Source organism: Carcharhinus amblyrhynchos, chromosome X (genome assembly GCF_965287045.1).
Source record: "Carcharhinus amblyrhynchos chromosome X, sCarAmb.v2.hapA, whole genome shotgun sequence".
In the NCBI taxonomy this organism is placed as follows: Eukaryota; Metazoa; Chordata; class Chondrichthyes; order Carcharhiniformes; family Carcharhinidae; genus Carcharhinus; species Carcharhinus amblyrhynchos.
The window spans coordinates 11,388,675-11,409,223 of NC_137359.1; the positions used below are offsets into that span (position 1 = coordinate 11,388,675).

General features: G+C 41.8%; 1 protein-coding gene across 2 annotated transcripts; it reads left to right on the forward strand.

Annotated features, from left to right (window-relative positions):
- The first annotated feature begins 2,650 nt into the window (after nt 1-2,650).
- On the forward strand, nt 2,651-18,717 carry suox (sulfite oxidase). Of its 2 annotated transcripts, none has more exons than XM_080218031.1 (4): nt 2,651-2,722; nt 6,098-6,161; nt 15,051-15,243; nt 15,753-18,717. In XM_080218031.1, exons 1-4 carry the CDS (start codon nt 2,683-2,685, stop codon nt 17,238-17,240), a joined length of 1,785 nt encoding a protein of 594 aa, XP_080074157.1. In that variant the 5' UTR covers nt 2,651-2,682; the 3' UTR covers nt 17,241-18,717. The 2 variants fall into 2 exon arrangements, with proteins under 2 accessions (XP_080074157.1, XP_080074158.1); XM_080218032.1 differs by lacking the exon at nt 2,651-2,722 and adding an exon at nt 2,757-2,858.
- Nucleotides 18,718-20,549: the final 1,832 nt, after the last annotated feature.

Consider the following 20,549-nt stretch of genomic DNA (forward strand, 5'->3'; position numbering starts at 1 on the left):
GGCCTCTGGCAGATTTTGAGGGAACGTACTCGAACTTGTCCTCACCAATTCACCTGCTGCATATGCATTAGTACATGAAACTATGGGTGCAAGTGACCACCACAGTCCATGTAGATATGGAGACTTAACTTCACACTGAGCATACCCTTGATTACATTCTGTGGCACTTACCTTCATACTAAATGGGATAGATTCAGGCCAGATCCAGCAGCTCAAAACAGGACTTCCACGAGACCCTGTGGGCCATCAGCAGAATTATGTTCAACCATAATGTGTAGCTTCACCACCCAGTATGCCAACAGCTATAGATCAGTGTGGACGTATCATAAAATAGAACCATAGATCAGAGAATCCCTACAGTGCAGAAGGAGGCTATTTAGCCCATCAAGCTAAGAATAAAAGATGTCAAGAATAAAAGATTGGTTAGGACAAGATTAGGGCCAGTTAGAGAGAGCAGTGGGAAGTTGTGCGTGGAGCCTGAAGAGATAGGAGAGGCACTGAATGAGTATTTTATGTCAGTATTCATGCAGGAAAAAGTCAGTGTAGTTGAGGAGAATACTGCGATACCAGGTAGTAGACTAGACGGGATTGAGGTACATAAGGAGGAGGTGTTAGCAATTCTTGAGAGTATGAAAATAGATAAGTCCCCTGGGGCAGATGGGATTTACCCTAGGATTCTCTGGGAGGCTAGGGAGGAGATTGCAGAGACTTTGGCTTTGATCTTCATGTCGTCATTGGCTACAGGTACAGGATAGCAAATGTTGTCCCCTTGTTCAAGAAGGGGAGTAGAGACCATCCTGGGAATTATAGACCAGTGAGCTTTACTTCTGTTGTGGGCAAAGTTTTGGAAAGAATTATAAGGGATAGGATTCATAATCATCTAGAGAGAAATAGATTGATTAGGGATAGTCAACACGGTTTTGTGAAGGGTAGGTCATGCCTCACAAACCTTATCGAGTTTTTTGAAAAGATGACCAAAGAGGTGGATAAGGGTAAGGCAGTTGACGTGGTGTATATGGATTTTAGCAAAGCGTTTGATAAGGCTCCCCATGGTAGGCTACTGCAGAAAATGCAGATGCATGGGATTGAGGGTGATTTAGCAGTTTGGATCAGGAATTGGCGAGCTGATAGAAGACAGAGGGTGGTGGTTGATGGGAAATATTCAACCTGGAGTTCAGTTACAAGTGGTGTACCTCAAGGATCTGTTTTGGGGCCACTGCTGTTTGTTATTTTTATAAATGACCTAGATGAGGGTGTAGAAGGATGGGTTAGTAAATTTGCTGATGACTCCAAAGTCGGAGGAGTTGTAGACAGTGAGGATGGATGTTACAGTTTGCAGAGGGACATATATAAGCTGCAGAGCTGGGCCCAGAGGTGGCAAATGGAGTTTAATACGGAAAAGTGTGAGGTGATTCACTTTGGTAAGAGTAACAGGGGTACAGAATATAGGGCTAATGGAAGGACTCTTAGTAGTGTTGATGAGCAGAGAGATCTCAGGGTACATGTGCATAGCTCCCTGAAAGTTGGCACCCAGGTTGATAAGGTTGTTAAGAAGGCGTACGGTGTGTTAGCTTTTATTGGTAGAGGGATTGAATTTCGGAGCCATGAGGTCATGATGCAACTGTACAAAACTCTGGTGCGGCTGCACTTGGAGTATTGCGTACATTATAAGAAAGATGTGGAGGCGTTGAAAAGGGTGCAGAGGAGGTTTACCAGGATGTTGCCTGGTATGGTGGGAAGGTCTTATGAGGAAAGGCTGAGGGACTTGAGGTTATTTTCATTAGAGAGCAGGTTACGAGGTGACCTAATTGAAGCATACAAGGTGATCAAAGGATTGGATAGGGTGGACAGTGAGAGCCTTTTTCCTCGAATGGTGATGGCTAACACAAGGGGACATAGCTTTAAATTAAAGGGTGGTAGTTATAGGACAGATGTCAGAGGTAGGTTCTTTACTCAGAGGGTAGTAAGGGTGTGGAATGCCCTGCCTGCAGCATTTGTCGACTCGCCAACTTTAAGGGCGTTCAAATGGTCAGTGGATAGGCATATGTATAACATTGGACTAGTTTAGGTTAGAGGGTCATTAGATTGGTTCCGCTGGTCGGCACAACATCGAGGGCTGAAGGGCCTATACTGCGCTGTAATGTTCTATGTTCTAAGCCTGCACCAACACTCCCAACCAGGTCCTATCCCTGTAACACCCTGTATTTACCCTGCTGGTCCTTCTGACACTAAGGGACAATTTAGCTTAGCTAATCCATCTAACCTATACATCTTTGGACACTAAGGGGCAATTTAGCATGGTCAATCCACCTAACCTACACATCTTTGGAGTGTGGGAAGAAACCAGAGCACCCGAAGGAAATCCACACAGACGTGCGGAGAACGTGCAAACTCCATACAGTTATCCAAAGCCGAAATTGAATCCCTGCAGCTGAGGCAGCAGTACTAACCACTGTTGAGAATTAAAATGACCAAGTGGAGCACATCAGCATAGAAACGGTCCATGGAAATGAGCCTAAAGCTCATGCAGCTCCGTTGCCTTGGTAGCTGCTGCTATTGAGTTCCAAATCTCCACCTGAAAGACCCCCCCGCTCGCCTCCAAACCATAAAGTTATAAACGTCACGGGAATGGCCTACTGCCACACATGCGCACAGCCATTGAGCCGAGCGACGACACGTCGCATGGAGCTGAGGGGGATTTTTGTGAGGAGATTTAGAACCGGTAACAACAACTTGGTGACTGTATTGTTCAATTCAATGCGAATGACATGCGAACGTTTTTAATAATGACGATGCTGTCTGGTTCAGCTGCGGAATAAAGATTTTATCGAGCCAGACGCAAATTTGAAATTTCGGGGGTACTGTTTTTAATTTGTTTTGGCCGTTTTCTGAGGAGAGGTTGCTTGCTGTTCGTCTCAAACGTGAACGTTTTAAAATGCATTGCCTTTGAAACTTATTTTTGGCGCTCTTATCCTTCAATCTCGGTCTAGGTTTGACGAGAAACTTAAACCAGTAGATTTTTTAAAAAGTCTCCAGTTTCGTCCCCCCCCCCCTTAAACAACCTCTTTTGAATTTATCAAACCTTTTAAAGTGGTTTCTGAAATGTGAGAATGTGAGGCTGACGGTTTAAATAATTCTTCGGTTGATGTCGGAAAATAGCCAGGAACTCTGCTCACTTCGAGAGAATTAAGTATTTGCTGCACCTGTCATTAAGTGTTTTCCATGTTTGACACTATCTGGTTCAAAAAATGAACACCAGTTTATTTTTGGAAAAATGTGCTTTTTTTAAATCTTGATTAGTAGGGGTGGTTTCCCCATTCCTTTATCCACTTCTCACCTTCTCCCGAAATGGTTCAATTGGAGACAAGTATAAAATAACTCCATAGGTGTGTCGTTATGTTGTCCTTTTTGTTGCCTCTGGACATCCCAAAATGGCTTGGGCCCAATCCAAGTATTTTGAAAAGTAAATAGTAGGTTGTAGCCCCTCAATCCTGCTCCACCATTCAATACATTCATGACTGGCTTTCTGTCTCATTTCCTTGTCACTTCCCGTTTTACACGATTCCCCAAGAGACCAAAAATTGATCTCCTTAAACAGATTCAGTGATGGAGCATCTGTAACCCTCTGGTATTTGAATCTATTCAAATCCTTTGAGTTTAAAAAAAATCCTCATTTCAGTCCTAAATGATCAGTCTGTTATCCTGAGTGTTCCAGATTCTCTAACCAAGGGAAATAACCTCTCTGTCCTTAGTACAAAAACAGAAAATGCTGGAAAAACTCAGCTGGTTTAGCAGCTTCTGTGGAGAGTGAAGCAGATATTGGATTTGAAATGTTAATTCTTGTGTTTCTCTCGTCATAGATGCTGTCAGACCTGTTGAGTTTTTCCAGCATTTTCTGTTGTTCCAGATTTCCAGCATCCACGGGAACATATGAACATAAGAAATAGGAGCAGGAGTAGGCCATCTAGCCCTTCGAGCCTGCCCTGCCGTTCTGTAAGATCATGGCTGATCTGAAGTGGATCAGTTCCACTTTCCCACTCTCTCCCCATAACCCTTAATTCCCCTGTCTATCAAAAACCTGTCTACCCGTGACTTAAATATATCTTGTATGTCTCTATAAGATCCCCCTCATCCTTCTAAACTCCAACGAGTACAGACCTAGTCTATTTAGTCTCTCTTCATAGTCCAACCTCCTCTGCACTCCCTCCAAGGCCAATATATTCTTCCGTAAGTGCGGCGACCAAAACTGCACACAGTACTCCAGCTGCGGCCTCACCAGTACCCTGTACAGTTGCAGCAAGACCTCCCTGCTTTTATATTCTATGCCCCTCACTATAAAGGCCAACATTCCATTGGCCTTCTTGATCACCTGCAGACTGGGTTTTTGTGACTCATGCACAAGGACCCCCAGGTCCCTCTGCACCGTAGCATGCTGCAGCTTTTCGCCTTTTAAATAATAATCCCTCCTACTATTATTCCTGCTAAAGTGGATAACCTCACACTTGCTAACATTATACTCCATCTGCCAGGTCCTCGCCCACTCGTTCAGCCTATCCAGATCTCTGCTTTTTGCAGTATTTTGCTTCCATTCTGTGTCCTTAGTGTTGTTTTTTATCTCAAGAAAATGGAATACAAAAGGAGTTTCATGTGTTGTAATTACATGAAGTTAGACCTTATTTAGAGTGGAGTGTTCTGTTCTGGGCACTGTACTTTGGGCAGGATATTGGACTTGGAGGTGATGCAGATTCACCAGAATGATACAGACACCGAAAGACTTAAATTATGAAGACCTTTTAGTGTCAAAGATTAAGGGAGGAACTTGTTGAGATGTTTGAAATGAATAAAAGAATTGATAGAGCAAAACTATTTATTGTGGTGATGAGAACAGAATAACCTTAAAAATTGGAGCTAGATCTTTGAGTTCATGCCAGGATGCACTTCTTCGCATGCGGGTAGTGGAAATCTAGAGCTGCTTTTTCCCTCCCAAAAAAAAAACATGTTGAAGCTGACTATCTGAAAACTTTGAAACTGGGATTGATGGATTTTTATGTGGACAGGGCATTAAAGGTTATGGAACCAAGGTGAGTAAACAGTTAAGCTAGAGAGCAGCCATTATCTGAATGGTGGAACTGACTTGAGGGGCTGAATGACCTCCTGCTGTTTTTATCTCTTTTCCCCTGTCCCTACAGTGCACACGTTTTTAATTTGTACTGTGAACTTCATGCTCTCTTTGGTTGCCACTTTCTACAAAACCTATTCTCTGCTGAACTTTATTTCACTACCTGGTCTGTCTCCTGGGAACTTTTCACCCCACATTGCTCTTGATTCTGCTCCACTGCTGCTGAATGACTTTTTTTCTGCTTGCTTCCAGTAGCTGCTGACACAATTTGTGCTTCAGAAATCCTCTCTCACCCTTTGCTGGAATAGGTGGACTCACTCTTCAAGCCTCTACTGCTGCTCCCAGTCTTCTAAGCTCCTTGGACCAAATCCCTCATCTATACTGATCCCATGGATTTGCCCTTTATTGCCTCCTGAATCCTGAGTCTTCACTTCTCTCAATCCTTGGGTTTCAGTCATACTGCCCCTTTGCTGGTATACTGAATTTGCATTGCTCATGCTATGGCCATTCTTACCTCTAATAGATCCTCTGCTATTAGGGTCTATAAGAGGTAGACCTCTAATAGCTTGTGCTTTACTGGGCGAACAGCACACTCACTGATACTTTGTCCCACAAACTGCTCCTGGAGTCACTTGCGCTCCACAACTTATTCTAAACCTGAACATCTCCAAACTAATTCCATCATATTTACAAATCAACTTATCCTGCCTCAGGACCTCAGACTTTAACTTTGGACTTGTATTAATTCCTCCCCCTCCTCTGTTTATAGTAGGACATGACCCTTCTAATCATTACCATTCCACTTGCTTACATCTCTATATAAGGAGCCATACACGTAAAAATTGATGTTCTACTTGGGTGAATGATTGGATGAGCAAGGAATCTCGTTGGGGTGGGTAGTCACAATGGAGACAGATCGCAAGATGTGGAAAATACAGAATGAAACCTCATCTGAAACACATTTTTCTTTCTACCTAGGTACAGTGATGTCATTCCTTAGGTGTACAAGGTCTGCTCTGGGAATTTGGCAGCTACGCAGCAGGTATTGGTCATTCCATCCATTTGAGTAGAGTAACTTATTTTCATTTGGTGGCTTTAAAAAGATTCTGGTTAACAAGGCCCTTTTCCACACACTAGTGTCAGCTATGGTTCACTTGGTGACATTACTGAGTCAGAGGTTGTGGGTTCATGTTCAACTCCACAGACTTGAACATAAATTTAGGCTGACACTCTAATATAGTGCTATGTTGTCAGAGATGCTGCTTTCTGAATAAGGTGTTAAACTGAGACCCTGTCTAACCCCTCAGGTGGACGTAAAAGATCTTGTGGCATTATTTTGAAGGAGAGCACAGGGATTATTCCTGGTGTCCTGAGTGAAATTAACCCTCAGTCGATGTTATTGAAACAGATTATCATATTGTTGGTGGTGGGAGCTTGCTGTGCACAAATTGGCTGTTGTATTTCCTACAAAGCAACATTGACTATACTTCAAATGTACTTCGTTGGGTGGAAAAGCACTTTGGGTTATCCTGAAAGCCACTATAGAAATGAAAGTCTTTGGTGCAATTTAGCCAAGAAGGAAATACTTTTGGATGTTGTCTGGAAGTATCCCATCAGCCTGAGGCTATAATGGATGCATCTCATGAATTTTAGAGTTATTTCAGCCTTGCTTTATTAATTGCAGTCTATTTGAAATATATGATCTCGGACTTTTTAAAATACAGAGAATAATGTTAAATAGACTTGCCTACAATTGTTGGTTTGGAGAATGTAAATATAAAATTTTAAATGCTTTGAATGAGACTTAGGAAAGAGTAGGTAATCAAATTTTTGTATCTGTTTAATTACTGGAATGTTCTAAAGTGTATTGAGAGGATTTTAAAAAGTCACTGACAGTGTCACCTTTGGATAGTTAATACTATCTTTATTTATTGTATACATCGCCTAGATTTGGCAATTGAGGAAATGTTGAAGTTTATGATGCCAAATTACAGTTGGGCTTGGAAAACAGTAACATGATTTGTAAATGTAAAATAATATTTGGAAGGAATCTAGGAAACAAAATGCATTTGAAATGGCAGATCTTAAATGGAGTAGAGGAGCACAGGGTCGTTAGTGTGCAGTTACATGGGTCATGTAAAGGTTACACCACAAGTAGATACGATCAGAAATAGCAAACTAGACCTGTTTTATTTGTAGATGTTGTTATGATCCAGGCCAAAACTCCAAGGTGTTTTATGAAGATAGCCCAGACTCTGTTTTTGCCTTTGAATTTGGCACAGATGAGCATAAGATTTTTCACTCCAGGTATGATTCCAGTAACCCATTAGGAAGCTTTTATCAAATAAAGTTTGTTTAAGAACACAGCTAAAATATAATAAATTAGCTTAACTTTTACCAATTGCAAGAATCAAATGTGATATAGTATAAACCTTAATGGGTTTATGATGTCCCAACTCAACACCCACAAACATACAATCCCTCTAGACCTGGCACAAAAAGCAAGTAGACTTGTGTGATGTTGGAATTTGCAGTTTTGTTTGACACTTGCTGTGAATTGGTCCTTTGGATGTTGGATTAAAACTGAGGCTTCCCAGGCCTGGACTTTCAGCATGCCTCTGGAGAGAGCGGGAGAGACAGACACTGGATAAAAACAAATTACTGTGGATGCTGGAATCTGAACCAAAAGAGAAAATGCTGGAAAATCTCAGCAGGTCTGACAGCATCTGTAAGGAGAGGAAAGAGCTGACATTTCGAGTCCAGATGACCCATTTTCAAAGCTCAAAGGCATAGAAAGTGGGAAATATTTATACTGCAGGGTGAGGGAATGAAAGATGTGGTTGCCTTGTAACTGTTTTGGTTGAGCAAATTGCTGGCCTACACTCTGCAGTTTTGAGGAATGAGAGGCAATCTCATTGTAACAAAAGATTCTGAAGAGACTGGACAGGGTAGACACTGAGCTGGGAAGTTGAAAACATAGGCATAGTCTCAGGATAAGGGCCCAATCGCTTAGGGCTGAGATGAGAAATTACTTCAAAAGGTTGTGAATTTTTTGAATCCTCTGCCTTGGTTGTGGATGCTCCATTGTTGAATACATTTAAGGCTGGGATAGACAGATTGCTGGTCTTTTGGGTAGGGCAGGCAGGAAGATGGAGTTAAAACCCAAGAGCAGCCATGATATTGAATGTTGGAACAGGCTTGACAGACCATGTGGTCTACTCCTATTTCTTGCGTTCCTGGCCTGCATGGTTAGATATTGCAGTACATTTGCTCAGTGGCTGAGTTGTATTGAAAGGTTTAAAGGGTCCATTGCTGTTTCTGTTCTTATGATTGCTCCACCTTTTGTATGTAAAACATCATCTTTTTTTTGTAAAGCTTTGATTTAATTTCTTTTTCCTACATTGTTACAACAGTGTCAAAAGTACTTCCTTGACTATAAAGCACTTTATGATTCAAGATTGTGAAAAGTGCAATGTCCGTGCATGAGGCATTTTCTTGTGTCTTGTCAATCATTATATATGCTGGGAAAGGATTCTGTCAATTTTTGGTTCATGGTCTGTTTAATTCAGGGAATGTTCCTGTATGAAGTGCAACTTTTTATGAACTTTTTTCACAATAGCGTACAAGTGTTTTTTTTTCATTTAAAGACAGTTACATGAAACATTAAGAACAAAGTCTATTTGCTGCCTTGAAGGGAGTTTCTCTATAATTTTAGCCTTGTAATTTGATTCAGGTAGCCACATATTTAGCCAATTTATGGCTAATCTGTGCTGGATAAAACCATTAACCTTCTGTGTGCTGAGTTGATTCCTGCAGATGTACAAATAAGGTTTATTTAGTCACAAGTAAGGCCTACAGTAACACTGCAATGAAGTTGCTGTGAAAATCCCCTAGTCACCACAGTCCAGCGTATGTTCAGGTCAATGCACCTAACTAGCACATCTTTCAAAATGTGGGAGGAAACCCATGCAGGCATGGGGAGAACATGCAAACTCCACACAGACAGTCACCTAAGCCAGGAATTGAACCTGGATCCCTGGCGCTGAGAGGCAGCAGTGCTAACCACTGTGTCACCATGTTGCCCTTGTTAATAGTGATGAATGAAGTTGTAGTGGCTCAAAGAAACTATTTGTTTTTTGTTCTTATACTTTGACAATTATGTTTTAGCTATTTGGTGGAATAAAAATAATTAGTATTCACATCTGTGTGCATCGTAGAGATCAGTTAGTTTACATGTTTTTATAAAAGGGGTATTCGCTGTCCACTCCACTTTCTATTGCATTCAATTTAATTTGAATCTCTTTCTCTGTCTCATTCTGGGTGTGTATAAGTGGACCATTGTCATGCTACATATATCTGGTGAACATGAGAATCTGGTCCTTCTGGACAGAAGAAGTAAAGCCTTCAAGAGTGATATCCCAAATTATCACTGTTTTGAAGACTGCTGTTTGTAGCAGTTGTTTGGTTCTGTTGCCTCCAGATATGAGCATTTACCTTTTTTATCTGAAGTCCATGTTTACTTTATAGTGGCCTTGCACTTGCAGATTATTTGTTGTTTTGTGACAAAAATTTGAAAACTACTGTTCTTGGAAGTACCCCTGCTGCCCTAACGTCTAAAATATGTCAGCTACTGAAAACAAAACTGCTTACCATATTACTCTGTACCATATTAGTAAATCAACGAATATAAAACACAGAATTTTGAATTTTGAGACAATGTATTAATGCTGTGTTGTGTATACATGTCTGGAGTATGGTACTACATTGTCTGTTACTGGACCAGTATTTTAGAGGACTGGGATTTACATTCAGTAAACATAAATTCAAACTCCACCAACTGCCATGAAATCAGCAATAACTTATATTTATACAACACCTTTAATGCAATGAAATGTCCCCAAAGCATTTCACAGGAGCATTATTAAACAGAAGTATGACAACGATCCAGGTGAGAGATTAGGTGAGGTGACCAAAAACTTCATCAAAAAGATAGGTTTCAAGGAGTATCTTAAGGTAGAAAGGTGCAAGGAGGGTATTTCAAAGCTTCGGGCTAGGCAACTCCAGGCATGGTCACAATGGTGGCATAATTAGAATTGGGGATGCAAACAGGTGAAATTTTGAGGTTACAGATGAGTTGTGGGATTGGAGAAGATTAGACGGCAAAGGTCATAAATGGTTTGAAGATGAAGATGAGGATGAGAATCTTGAAAGCAGGATGTTACTTGACTAGAAGCCAGTGTGGGTCAATGGAAAACAGGACTTGGTGTTGCGAGCAACAGGCAAAGATGCTGTTAACACATATATCTGTACACCATAGAAAAATAGCCTAAAGTTAGGTAGACTGGATATAGTCAGGCACATTGATAACCCACATTATGGAAACAACTGTGATTTTAGTCACAAACATAGGACATAAAATTCGCTGCTGCTAACAGAGCAATAGTCAGGGACAACAAAGAAACTGCCTGTGGTGTAGGAATAACACCAGATGTGTGGTGTTCAGTGAAGCATACACCACATCCTGAAGGAATGTACGAGGTCCAGGTTGTAAAAGCAAATGGTATACAAGATGTGTTGTTTCTACAACTGAGCATAAAAGGGGAAAAAGGTCACTGAGATAGTTGGGGCAGCAGTGATTAAGTTGGCAAAAGATTGATTACCGCCGATCTGAACTGGACATGTAACAGTGTTAGGTAAGACGGATGAGTTTACTAATGCACTCTTGTGATAACAGGAGACATTGTTAGATGGGGAGTAGAGGGGATGGAAACTTGGGGCACCTTGAGCCAATAGGGGAATGACAACACATAGATGGGACAGGGACCACCAATTATGGGAGAACAACATATTGCAAAGCCATTACAATGCTTGTAAAAAAAAAACTATAAAAATGTGCTGCAAATCGATGTAAGGTGTGCCTTTTTTTTGGACACCTGGTCTTGCAAGAACGCTAAATAAAATATCTTGCTCCCTCAGAACTTGACTTGACTAAATTGTTTGACTGTGAGCTGCGTTTCTCACAGTGTGTGTTGAGACATGGTCAGTAGAGTTTGGGTGACCTTAAGTTTACAGGGGAATAGAACATGCGAGACCAACCAGGCGTGCATTGGAACAGTTAAGTAACCATTAAGGGGTAATGGAGGCATGGACAAGGGTTTCATCAATAGATGAGCTGAGACAGGCGTAATGTTTAGGTGGTCTCAGTCATGGCACGATGTGAGTTTGGAAGCTCATCTTGGGATCAAATGTGACACAGTTGCGAGCAAACAGGCTTAATCCCAGACTGTTGCCATGGCGAAGGATGGAATTGGTAGCTAGGGAACAGAGTTTGGAACAGGGACCAAAACACACTGGCTTCAGCCTACCCAATATTCAATTGGAGGACATTTCTACCCATCCAATACTAGATGGTGGGTAAACAATCTGATAATTTAGCAACAGTGGAGGAATTGAGAGAGGTGTTGGTTAGAGAAAACTGGGTGTCATCAGTATACATGTGAAAACCAATGCTGTGCATTCTGATAATGTTGCTGAGGGGCAGCATAAAGATGTGTACTGAGAAGTGGCCAAGGGTGGTAGATCCTTGAAGTACACCAGATGGAGCTGTGCTGGAGTAGGGAGAGAAGCCATTGTAAGTAATTTTCTGACTGTAATTCAAGAGATGAGAATTGGCAGGTGAATGCTATTTTATCCAGCTGGACAACAGTGAAGAGTCATTGGAGGATAATGTGGTCAATAGTGTCAAAGGTTGCAGACAAGTCAAAGGAGGAGGAGGGAAAGTTTACCTTTGTCACAATGTTAAAGGGTGTCAGTTGTGACTTTGCTCAGAGCTGTTTTGGTACTGTGGAAACCTGATTGGAGGGATGGTAACGGATTTTGGAGAATCAAGGACTCTTACAGAGGAAAAGGGAGGTTGGAGATGAGACAGCAATTTACAAGAACGGTAAGGTCAAGGATTGGCTTTTGAGGAGAATGGCGATGATGGCAGATTTAAAGGAGAGGGCCAACACCGAAAGAGAGAACTGTGAATATTATGGGCTAACATGGGGATCAGGAGAGGAAGGTGGGTGCAGTTTGTTGAGAATAGGATTGTTGGAACTGAACGTGGGCCTCACTGCTCCGTCTGGCATCCCTCAAGGATCTGCCCTTGACCACTTAGCGTCATAGAGGTTTACAACATGGAAACGGGCTCTTTGGCCCAACTTGTTCATGCCGCCTTTTCTTAAACCCCTAAGCTAGTCCCAATTGCCTGCATTTGGCCCATAACCCTCTATACCCATCATACTCATGTAACTATCTAAATGCTTTTTGAAAGATAAAAAAAATGTACCCGCCTCTACGACTATCTCTGGCAGCTTGTTCCAGACAAATATCACCCTTTGTGTGGAAAAAATTGCCCCTCTGGACCCTTTGTATCTCTCCCCTCTCACCTGGAACCTATGCCTTCTAGTTTTAGACTCCCCTACCTTTGGGAAAAGATATTGAATACCCAGCTGATCTGTGTTCTTTAATATTTTATAGACCTCTATAAGATCACCTCTTAGCCTTCTACGCTGCAGAGAAAAAAGTCCCAGTCTATCTTCTCATTCCACTTCTCATTACACATCTTTATGCTGCCCCTCACAACATTATCAGAAGGCACAGGGTGAGCTCAGAGCATGAAGAGCAATAGGAGAGAAAAGATGCATGCTCAGGTGTAGGGTAGGGGGAACTTGGAGAAAGTTTTATTATGTGAGCTAGCGGAGGGACGTGGCTGATTGGATCTTAATGTAAAAGAAGCCCATGAGCTCCTCATGCTTGTTGGAGGTGATGGTGGAGGATACAGGGAGTTTAAGAAAACTGGTTGCAGTGGGGAAAAAGAATCCATTACATTGCATTTCACTAAGGTCCTGGAATAGTGAGCAGCTTTTGCAGGCAAGCAAAGGACCCAATAGCATTTTATCTGACCCAACAGATCTGGTAGTGGATTTCTAAACCAGTTGTCAAGTTTGCATCCCTTGGACATAAGGGAATCAAGGTGTGGGCTCTAAGGGGGCTGGGGGGAATAGACGAATGGCCAAAATGAAACAGTAATAGTAATATTAGGTACGAGGACATGAAATGTGGAGGTGTGTGAAGTTGCCTAAGTTGCTGCAGAAATATTGTGAATGGAGGGCTAAAGGGGGGATAGCAGGGATTTTGAAAATGCAGTTGTAAGTAAATTGGAGGTAGCATTTTTCCATGGATGGATGCCGAAGGTGGAAATAGTTGTGGGTGGTCAATGACACAAAGAAGTGATCAGAAATGGCCTTATCTTTGATGCAATATCTCTGCGTTAATTTAGTCTTTCATGGTCATGGGCACCACTGATAAGGCTGGCATTTATTGCCCATGAACTGAGTGACTTGCTAGGCCATTTCGGAGGGTTCAGAGTCAACCAGCTTCGTGTGGATCTGGAGTCGCATGTCGGTCAGACCAGGTGAGGCTGGCGGGTATTCTTCCCTAAATGACAATGGGCCAGGTAGGTTTTTACAGCCATCGATAATAGTTTCATGCTTGCCGTTACTGAGACTAGCTTTCAATCTCAGATTTCATTAACTGAATTTAAATTCTATCATCTGCCATGTTGGGATTTGAACCAATGTCCTAACAGCATTATTTTGGCCTCTGGATTATTATGTTACGATCCTAGCTGATGTTACACTGGACAAGTTGGATCCCAGAGTGAAACCTGGCTTGAAGCTACTATTTTTTTAATGAAACTGGAGGACTGTTGCTGAACAAATTCACAGGAAACTGCTGAAGAAATGTTAACACATTATTAAACAAGAAAAATGAACTATATTCCACTAGACAGAGGTTGGAAATATCTCAATACGAACACACAAAAATGATTCAAATCACACTATTCTTTACCCCAGCAATATCTTTACAAATACAAATTGTTTTATCTTTGAGTTTGTAATATCTATCCTATGTTCTAATTCAAGGTGAGTATGTGGTCAGACACACCAGACTCCAAAGTAAACACCACGTGCTACCCAAGCAAATTCCATGAATTCCTCAACAGCCCACTCAGATATTCATCACACTGAGCCAACTAATCTCACTGAAAACTCTTACTGAGAGTTTCCAATCTCTACATTTGAAGAACTTGCGATTGTATTCTCTCCCACTTGGACTGCTTCAACAAGGACAGTGGAAGATGGTGGCGTAGTAGTAATGTTGTCACTGGACTAGTAATCCAGAAAGCCAGGGGACCTGAGTTTGAATCCCACAATGGCAGCTAGTGGAATTTGAATTCAATAAAAAAAACTTAATGATGACCATGAAATCATTATTGATTGCCATAAAAACTCATCTGATTCAGTAAGGAGTCACTAACCTTTGATTGCCTCCTCGGATTTTCAGGGCTTCTCTCAAGTCTGCTTTTGTTTCATGTCTGCTCCCTGCAGCTCTGTCTTTAATTCACAGCCTATTTCTCTCCTCCTTTTCAACTTGGCTCCCTTCTGTACCACTCCTTGATTTGAGAGCTCCTCCTTGTCCCCCTCTCTGCGTTTTGCTCCCTGGGACACTTTTCTTCTAATAGTGCTCTGGCTCAGGTCACCTGACCTCCAGTTTCATGTCATTTTATTTCTGTTCTTTTTTCCTTTACACATGCACAAGACCAGTTCCTGGCCTAAAGAATCCAAAAGGCACTACACACATGCGGCCATTTCCTGGCCAGTGCATGCGCAGAAGGCCCAAAGATGATGCGGTTGGTGGGGTGGGAGCGGTGGTCATCAGGGGCAGAACTGCCAATTTTTAAAAAAAATAAGGTTTGCATTTGACACAGTTAAGTAACATTACCACAGTGTATCATCTCCCCTCTTCCCAATCTATTGTGCTAAGAATTTTAGTTTATTAAGATGTGTTCTCATTTTTTTTTTTTTGCTTCCTTTTTTATTTTAAGAGTACAGACCGAGATCTCTGCAGCGCTCCCACAAGCCTGCTCAGTATTTGGCTTTATACGTTGGAAGAATACGGCTGCTAACCATGCCAAAAATGTGGATAACCAATTCTCTAACACACGATGGCGACACATGGTTGTGGGAGTCCTGGCGGGTACAGGTGCTGTGCTAGGATATGGCTTATACAGACAGCAGGTATGAAGAAACAGCTTTAGCTTTGTTGCTAACAATTGTGTAACTCTTGTTTCATTTAACTTATGCTTAGTCATTTTTGTTTTTAAATGGTGTATGGTATTCCCTAGTAAAGAGACTTGTTTCAGACTTTTTCTGTTCCTAACTCTTGTCCCACCCAGTTTTCTCCTGGAGGTGGTAGCATCCTGAGGTATGTTTGAGTATGGCAATCATAGTACCTTACCCCAAGTGACCATTTATTGATTGGTTGATTTATTTTATCACTTGAAGACAAGTCCTGGTAAGAACTTGATCATGGCTGAGGATGATTCTGCGCTTGCCTGACATCCACAAACTGTAGTCCAGCATCTGGAAACCAGTCAGGAATGGGAGCTCTGGCTGACTTTTCTTTCATCCCATTCAAACCCAGATGCTGAGATCAATTGCAGCACCTCTGAGGTTATATTGATAATCAAATGGTTATGGATTTTATTTCTCCATGAAAGCTTACAGTCTTTTATTTTGTCTTCTAGGTGCAGCAGGCAGAGCCTAAAAGTGTCCCAGAATTGACCAGCCCATCTGTATCAGCTCAAGGCAATGATGTTAAACCAGCTTATCCAATTTATACCAGACAGGATGTGACCAAGCATAAAACGATGGCAGACGGGGTATGGGTCACCTACAAATCTGGTGTGTATGATATTACGAAGTTTGTTGACCTGCATCCTGGGGGAAATAAGATCATGCTTGCAGCTGGAGGTGCCATTGAACCATTCTGGGCAATGTATGCAGTCCATAATCAGGAACATATTTTCAAGATGCTCGAAGAGTACAAAATTGGAGAACTCAGCCCAGAAGACCAGAAGCTGGCAATCTCAGATGTGAGCGACCCATATGGGAATGAGCCACTGAGACATCCTGCTTTGAAAGTGAATAGTTTAAAGCCATTTAATGCAGAACCACCATTAGAAATCCTGTCTGATAATTATCTTACTCCAAATGAAATTTTCTTCAAAAGAAACCACTTGCCCGTCCCAGACATTGATCCAAAAAAGTTCCATTTGGAGATTATGGGAGAGGGAATGAGGTCCACCCAATTAACCCTCAATGACCTCAAGACCAAGTTCCCAAAGCACACAGTAACTGCCACATTACAGTGTGCAGGGAATCGGCGCTCTGAAATGAATGCTGTGCGTCAGGTAAAGGGACTGAATTGGGGGATGGCAGCAATTGGTAATGCTAGATGGGGAGGAGCTAAGCTTTCTGAAGTCCTCAAGTATGCAGGGATCCCAGAGAACACGAATGCTAAGCATGTCCAATTTGAGGGACTTGATAAGGATGTCTCTGGGTCATCCTATGGGGCTTCTATTTCTATTCGCAAGGCCCTGGCCAAAGATGGTGATGTGCTACTTGCCTACGAAATGAATGGTGAAGAGCTATCCAGGGATCATGGCTTTCCACTACGTGTCATTGTGCCTGGAGTGGTCGGAGCACGTAATGTCAAGTGGTTGAGCAAGATTATTGTAAGTAAAGAAGAAAGCAAGAGCCATTGGCAGGTGAATGACTATAAGGGGTTTTCTCCTTCTGTAGACTGGGACACTGTTGATTTCAGTACTGCTCCAGCAATCCAAGAGCTCCCCATCCAGTCTGCCATCACAACACCTTGCAATGATGACTGTCTCTCTGCAGACGATGATGAGATCACAGTGAAAGGCTACGCATGGAGTGGAGGTGGCCGAGAAGTGATCCGAGTTGATGTCTCGCTGGATGGTGGAAAGACTTGGCAGGTGGCTGAGTTAACTGGAGAGAAGCAGGATGAGGATCAGGCATGGGCATGGAAACTCTGGCAGCTCACTGTGCCTATGCCAAAGGGCCAGAAGAATCTGGAGATAGTCTGCAAAGCTGTGGATAACAACTACAATGTGCAACCTGATACTGTTGCACCCATCTGGAATTTACGAGGGGTTCTCAATAATTCCTGGAGCAGGGTCAAAGTTACGGTCAGACCTAGCAGTGGTTAGAAACTGAATCTGAATCTATGGGATTACAGGAGAACTAGTGAATGTTATAGCAATTGTAGAAATTTGTTCTCTGCCTCCTTTTTGGTTACTGCCATATGGTCTGGCTCTTGCCATCAAAGCTGTAACGACAAGTGCTGTCTGCTTCTCTTAATTGGAAGCCACTCCATTTGAATGGCCAGATTCAACTTTTATCCAGCGCAAAATTCCTATTGTGCAGGAATATTCCTATTCCTGTTCCAAAATTCTTATTGTCCTATTTCTGTTGTGGATATTGTGCAGTTTAATCTGTGATTTTTGAATTGGGCAATGATTAGGTATTTCGCAACGCAGCCTCCTATTAGAGTGGAGAGGATTAATGCTCAAAAGTGAATCGAGGCATTTGTAGACTTGGTTTAAAAAGTAACACAAATGCAGTAGCTTCTTCTGTATTTGTATCAACTTTCTTGTTTTTTGTTTGTGAAGGAGGTAATGCACTGCTTTGAAGTAACTATGATAGCATTTGATTAGAATGCAACTTTCAGAATAAACTTTCAATCCAAAAATGTGCGGGTCAGGTTGATTGGCCGTGCTAAATTGACCATAGTGTCAGGGGATTAGCGGTAAATATGTGGGGTTACAGGAATTTGCAGATTTTTCAGACATTCAAGAAGATAAAGAACAATTATGTATTTGCATATTGCGCTAATGACCAAGCTTCAAAAGTGCTTTAGGATATCTGGAGGTTGTTGCTGCTACATGAATGAATTTCCTTGGGCGCAAATTTTAAAGTACTTCTAAAGCTGCTCATGATCCTTATTGCTGTACTGTCCCTTTTTTAATGGGATTGTTTGAAATCCCTGATGCTTAGCTGCTTATTGATTTTTGTCAATCATTCTTTCAGACATCTTTTGGATGAGATACTAAATTGAGGCCTAAGTCTGCCTCAAGTGAATGTAAAAGGTCTATGACATTACCAAAAAACCAGGATGTCCTAGCCAATATTTATCTCTCAACCAACATTTGCTCCTTCTCACATTGCTGAATGTGAGGTCTTGCTCTGTACAAATTGACTGCTTCATTTCTACATTTATAACAGTGACAGCATTTCAAAGTACTTCAGCTGTGAAGTACTTTAGACATTGAGGCCATGAAAAGCACCCTATCAATGCAAGTTCATTCACTTATCTTTCTTGATATTTTCCTAATAAGCAAATATGTTAACACTCGTTTGAGTGACTCGTTTAAGAGTGAGCCTAAGAAGTTCTCAAACTGTTCGTGGAATCTTGCAGTACAGAACGACACCGTTTAGCCCATTGTGCTTATGGCAGTTCTTGGAAATATCTTTCAATTAGAAGACCAGTCCACTGCCCCACTCTTCCCCATTGCACTGCATCCAATTCCCGTTTAAAAGTTACCATTGATTCTCTTTCCACCACCCTTTGAGGCAGTGACTTCCAGATTGTAAGTTGTTATATATAAATAAAAAATATTCTTCTCATCTCTCAATTGGTTCTTTACACAATTATTTGAAATCTATATCCCCAAGTTACTGGTGGTTCTATTTGCAGTCACCTGGGTATGATGTGGCATATATAGACCTATTGGAGACTGCTCAAAGCTACAATACTGGTAAAGGGCCAATGATTTAATGGTTTGCTTTGTCAATCATAATAAAAGCTGTCATACTTTTCTCCTTGCCTTTTTAAAAAATGCTCCATTTAAGAGGTGTGAATAAAACAAAGGACGTTCTCACTATGTGAACTTGGAAGCACATGAATTAATGACTTGCACCAAACTGAGATTCTATTGAGGATAAGGCTGAGTTTGAGAGCTGAAATAATTGGTGCCTGTTTTTGTTTTGAGTAGGACGCCATCTAAAATTTGCTCTTTCTTCCTCATTTTCTTGCCTCCATCTTCCCCCGCCTCTGTGGTTATCAGGAATCAAGTGATTGGGTAAGATTTCCCAGGCCTCTTACAGGCTACTTTGAAATCAGCCAGTGGAGGCTGCACTCCTGAGAATGACTTTGCTCATTCAGTAGGTAAGTCCTCAACTTCCACTTGTCAGTTTATCCCTGGTGGCACAACTGAGGTCAGTAATCAACGTTTGGAGCTTGTGGGCACAAGTCTGCATCACTTCACTTTGTGCACTTCCTGCTGTGTGGTTCTCTGGAATGCTTTGTGATGTAGGAAAGAATCTCTCTCGTGGCTGATGTAGAATGTAGAGCAACAAATGTAATTTTGCATTCATGTGGTTAAGCCAGGTATTGAGTCATTAATGTTCCATAGTCTGTTCTGGGTCACGCATTGGAGAGTTTGTGCATCAGATATCTACATGGGTGGGTTTCCTCTGGGTGCTCCGGTTTCCTCCCACAGTCCAAAGATGTGCAGGTTAGATTGATAAAATTGTCCCTTAGTGTCCTGGGATGCGTAGGTTAGAGGGATTAGTGGGTAAAATATGTAGGGATATGGGGGTGGGGCCTGGGTGGGATTGTGGTCAGTGCAGACTCTGGGCTGAAGGGCCTCTTTCTGCGCTGTAGGGTTCTATGATTCTATGATACATCTAGATTGATTAACCAAGACAGAGTCACGTAAGTAATGGGAGGAGCTAAGCTTGCAGGAAAGCCCAGTTTCAGTTTCATTTTAAAACCATAAGCAGTTGTTGCCAGAAGTAAGCAGTGTCTCTATCTCTCTCTTTTGCGCTAGAGCTGTTCTGAAAGCTCCATGACCATTAACCTAAGAAAAGCAAGTATGCCTGTGTTTTACTAACTAATTTTAAAGGAAAATTTAAGTCTATAGGGGAAATTTTGGTTGATTGGAACTGACGGTGATAGCATTTGAGAATTGTATCTTGTTTAAGTATTGTTCAATTATTAAAAACTAAGCAAATTAATTTGTTATAGTTAAACTGTGTTGTTAAATAAAATTTGTTTTGATAAAAACTGCCTAGTTTGTCAGTAGAATCACACCTGGAGTGAAACATCATATCTTGGGGTCTAGTTTGGCTTCATAATATACCTTAGGGTTCTGATCTGATACCCTAATAGTGTGTTGGTGTTCTTATTATAGAATCCCTGCATTGCAGAAGGCCATTTGGCCCATTGAGTCTGCGCTGACTCTCTGATAGAGCATCTTACCCAGCCCCTCACCCTATCTCCGTACCCTGTGCAGTTGTCCCACTAATTCCCCAAAACTACACATCTTGATGCTAAGGGGTAATTTAGCCTTGCCAATCCACCTAACCTGCACCATTTTGGACTATAGGAGGAAACCAGAGCACCTGAAGGAAACCCACACAGACATGGAGAATGTCCAAACTCTACACAGTCACCC

Excerpts from the sequence above, each read along its gene's own strand:
- suox (XM_080218031.1), top strand. The coding sequence starts at position 2,683 with ATGGAGCTGAGGGGGATTTTTGTGAGGAGATTTAGAACCG. Across the intron at positions 2,723-6,097 it reads TGTGAGGAGATTTAGAACCG|GTACAGTGATGTCATTCCTT; the intron begins GTAACAACAACT and ends CTTTCTACCTAG. Across the intron at positions 15,244-15,752 it reads ATGGCTTATACAGACAGCAG|GTGCAGCAGGCAGAGCCTAA; the intron begins GTATGAAGAAAC and ends TTTGTCTTCTAG.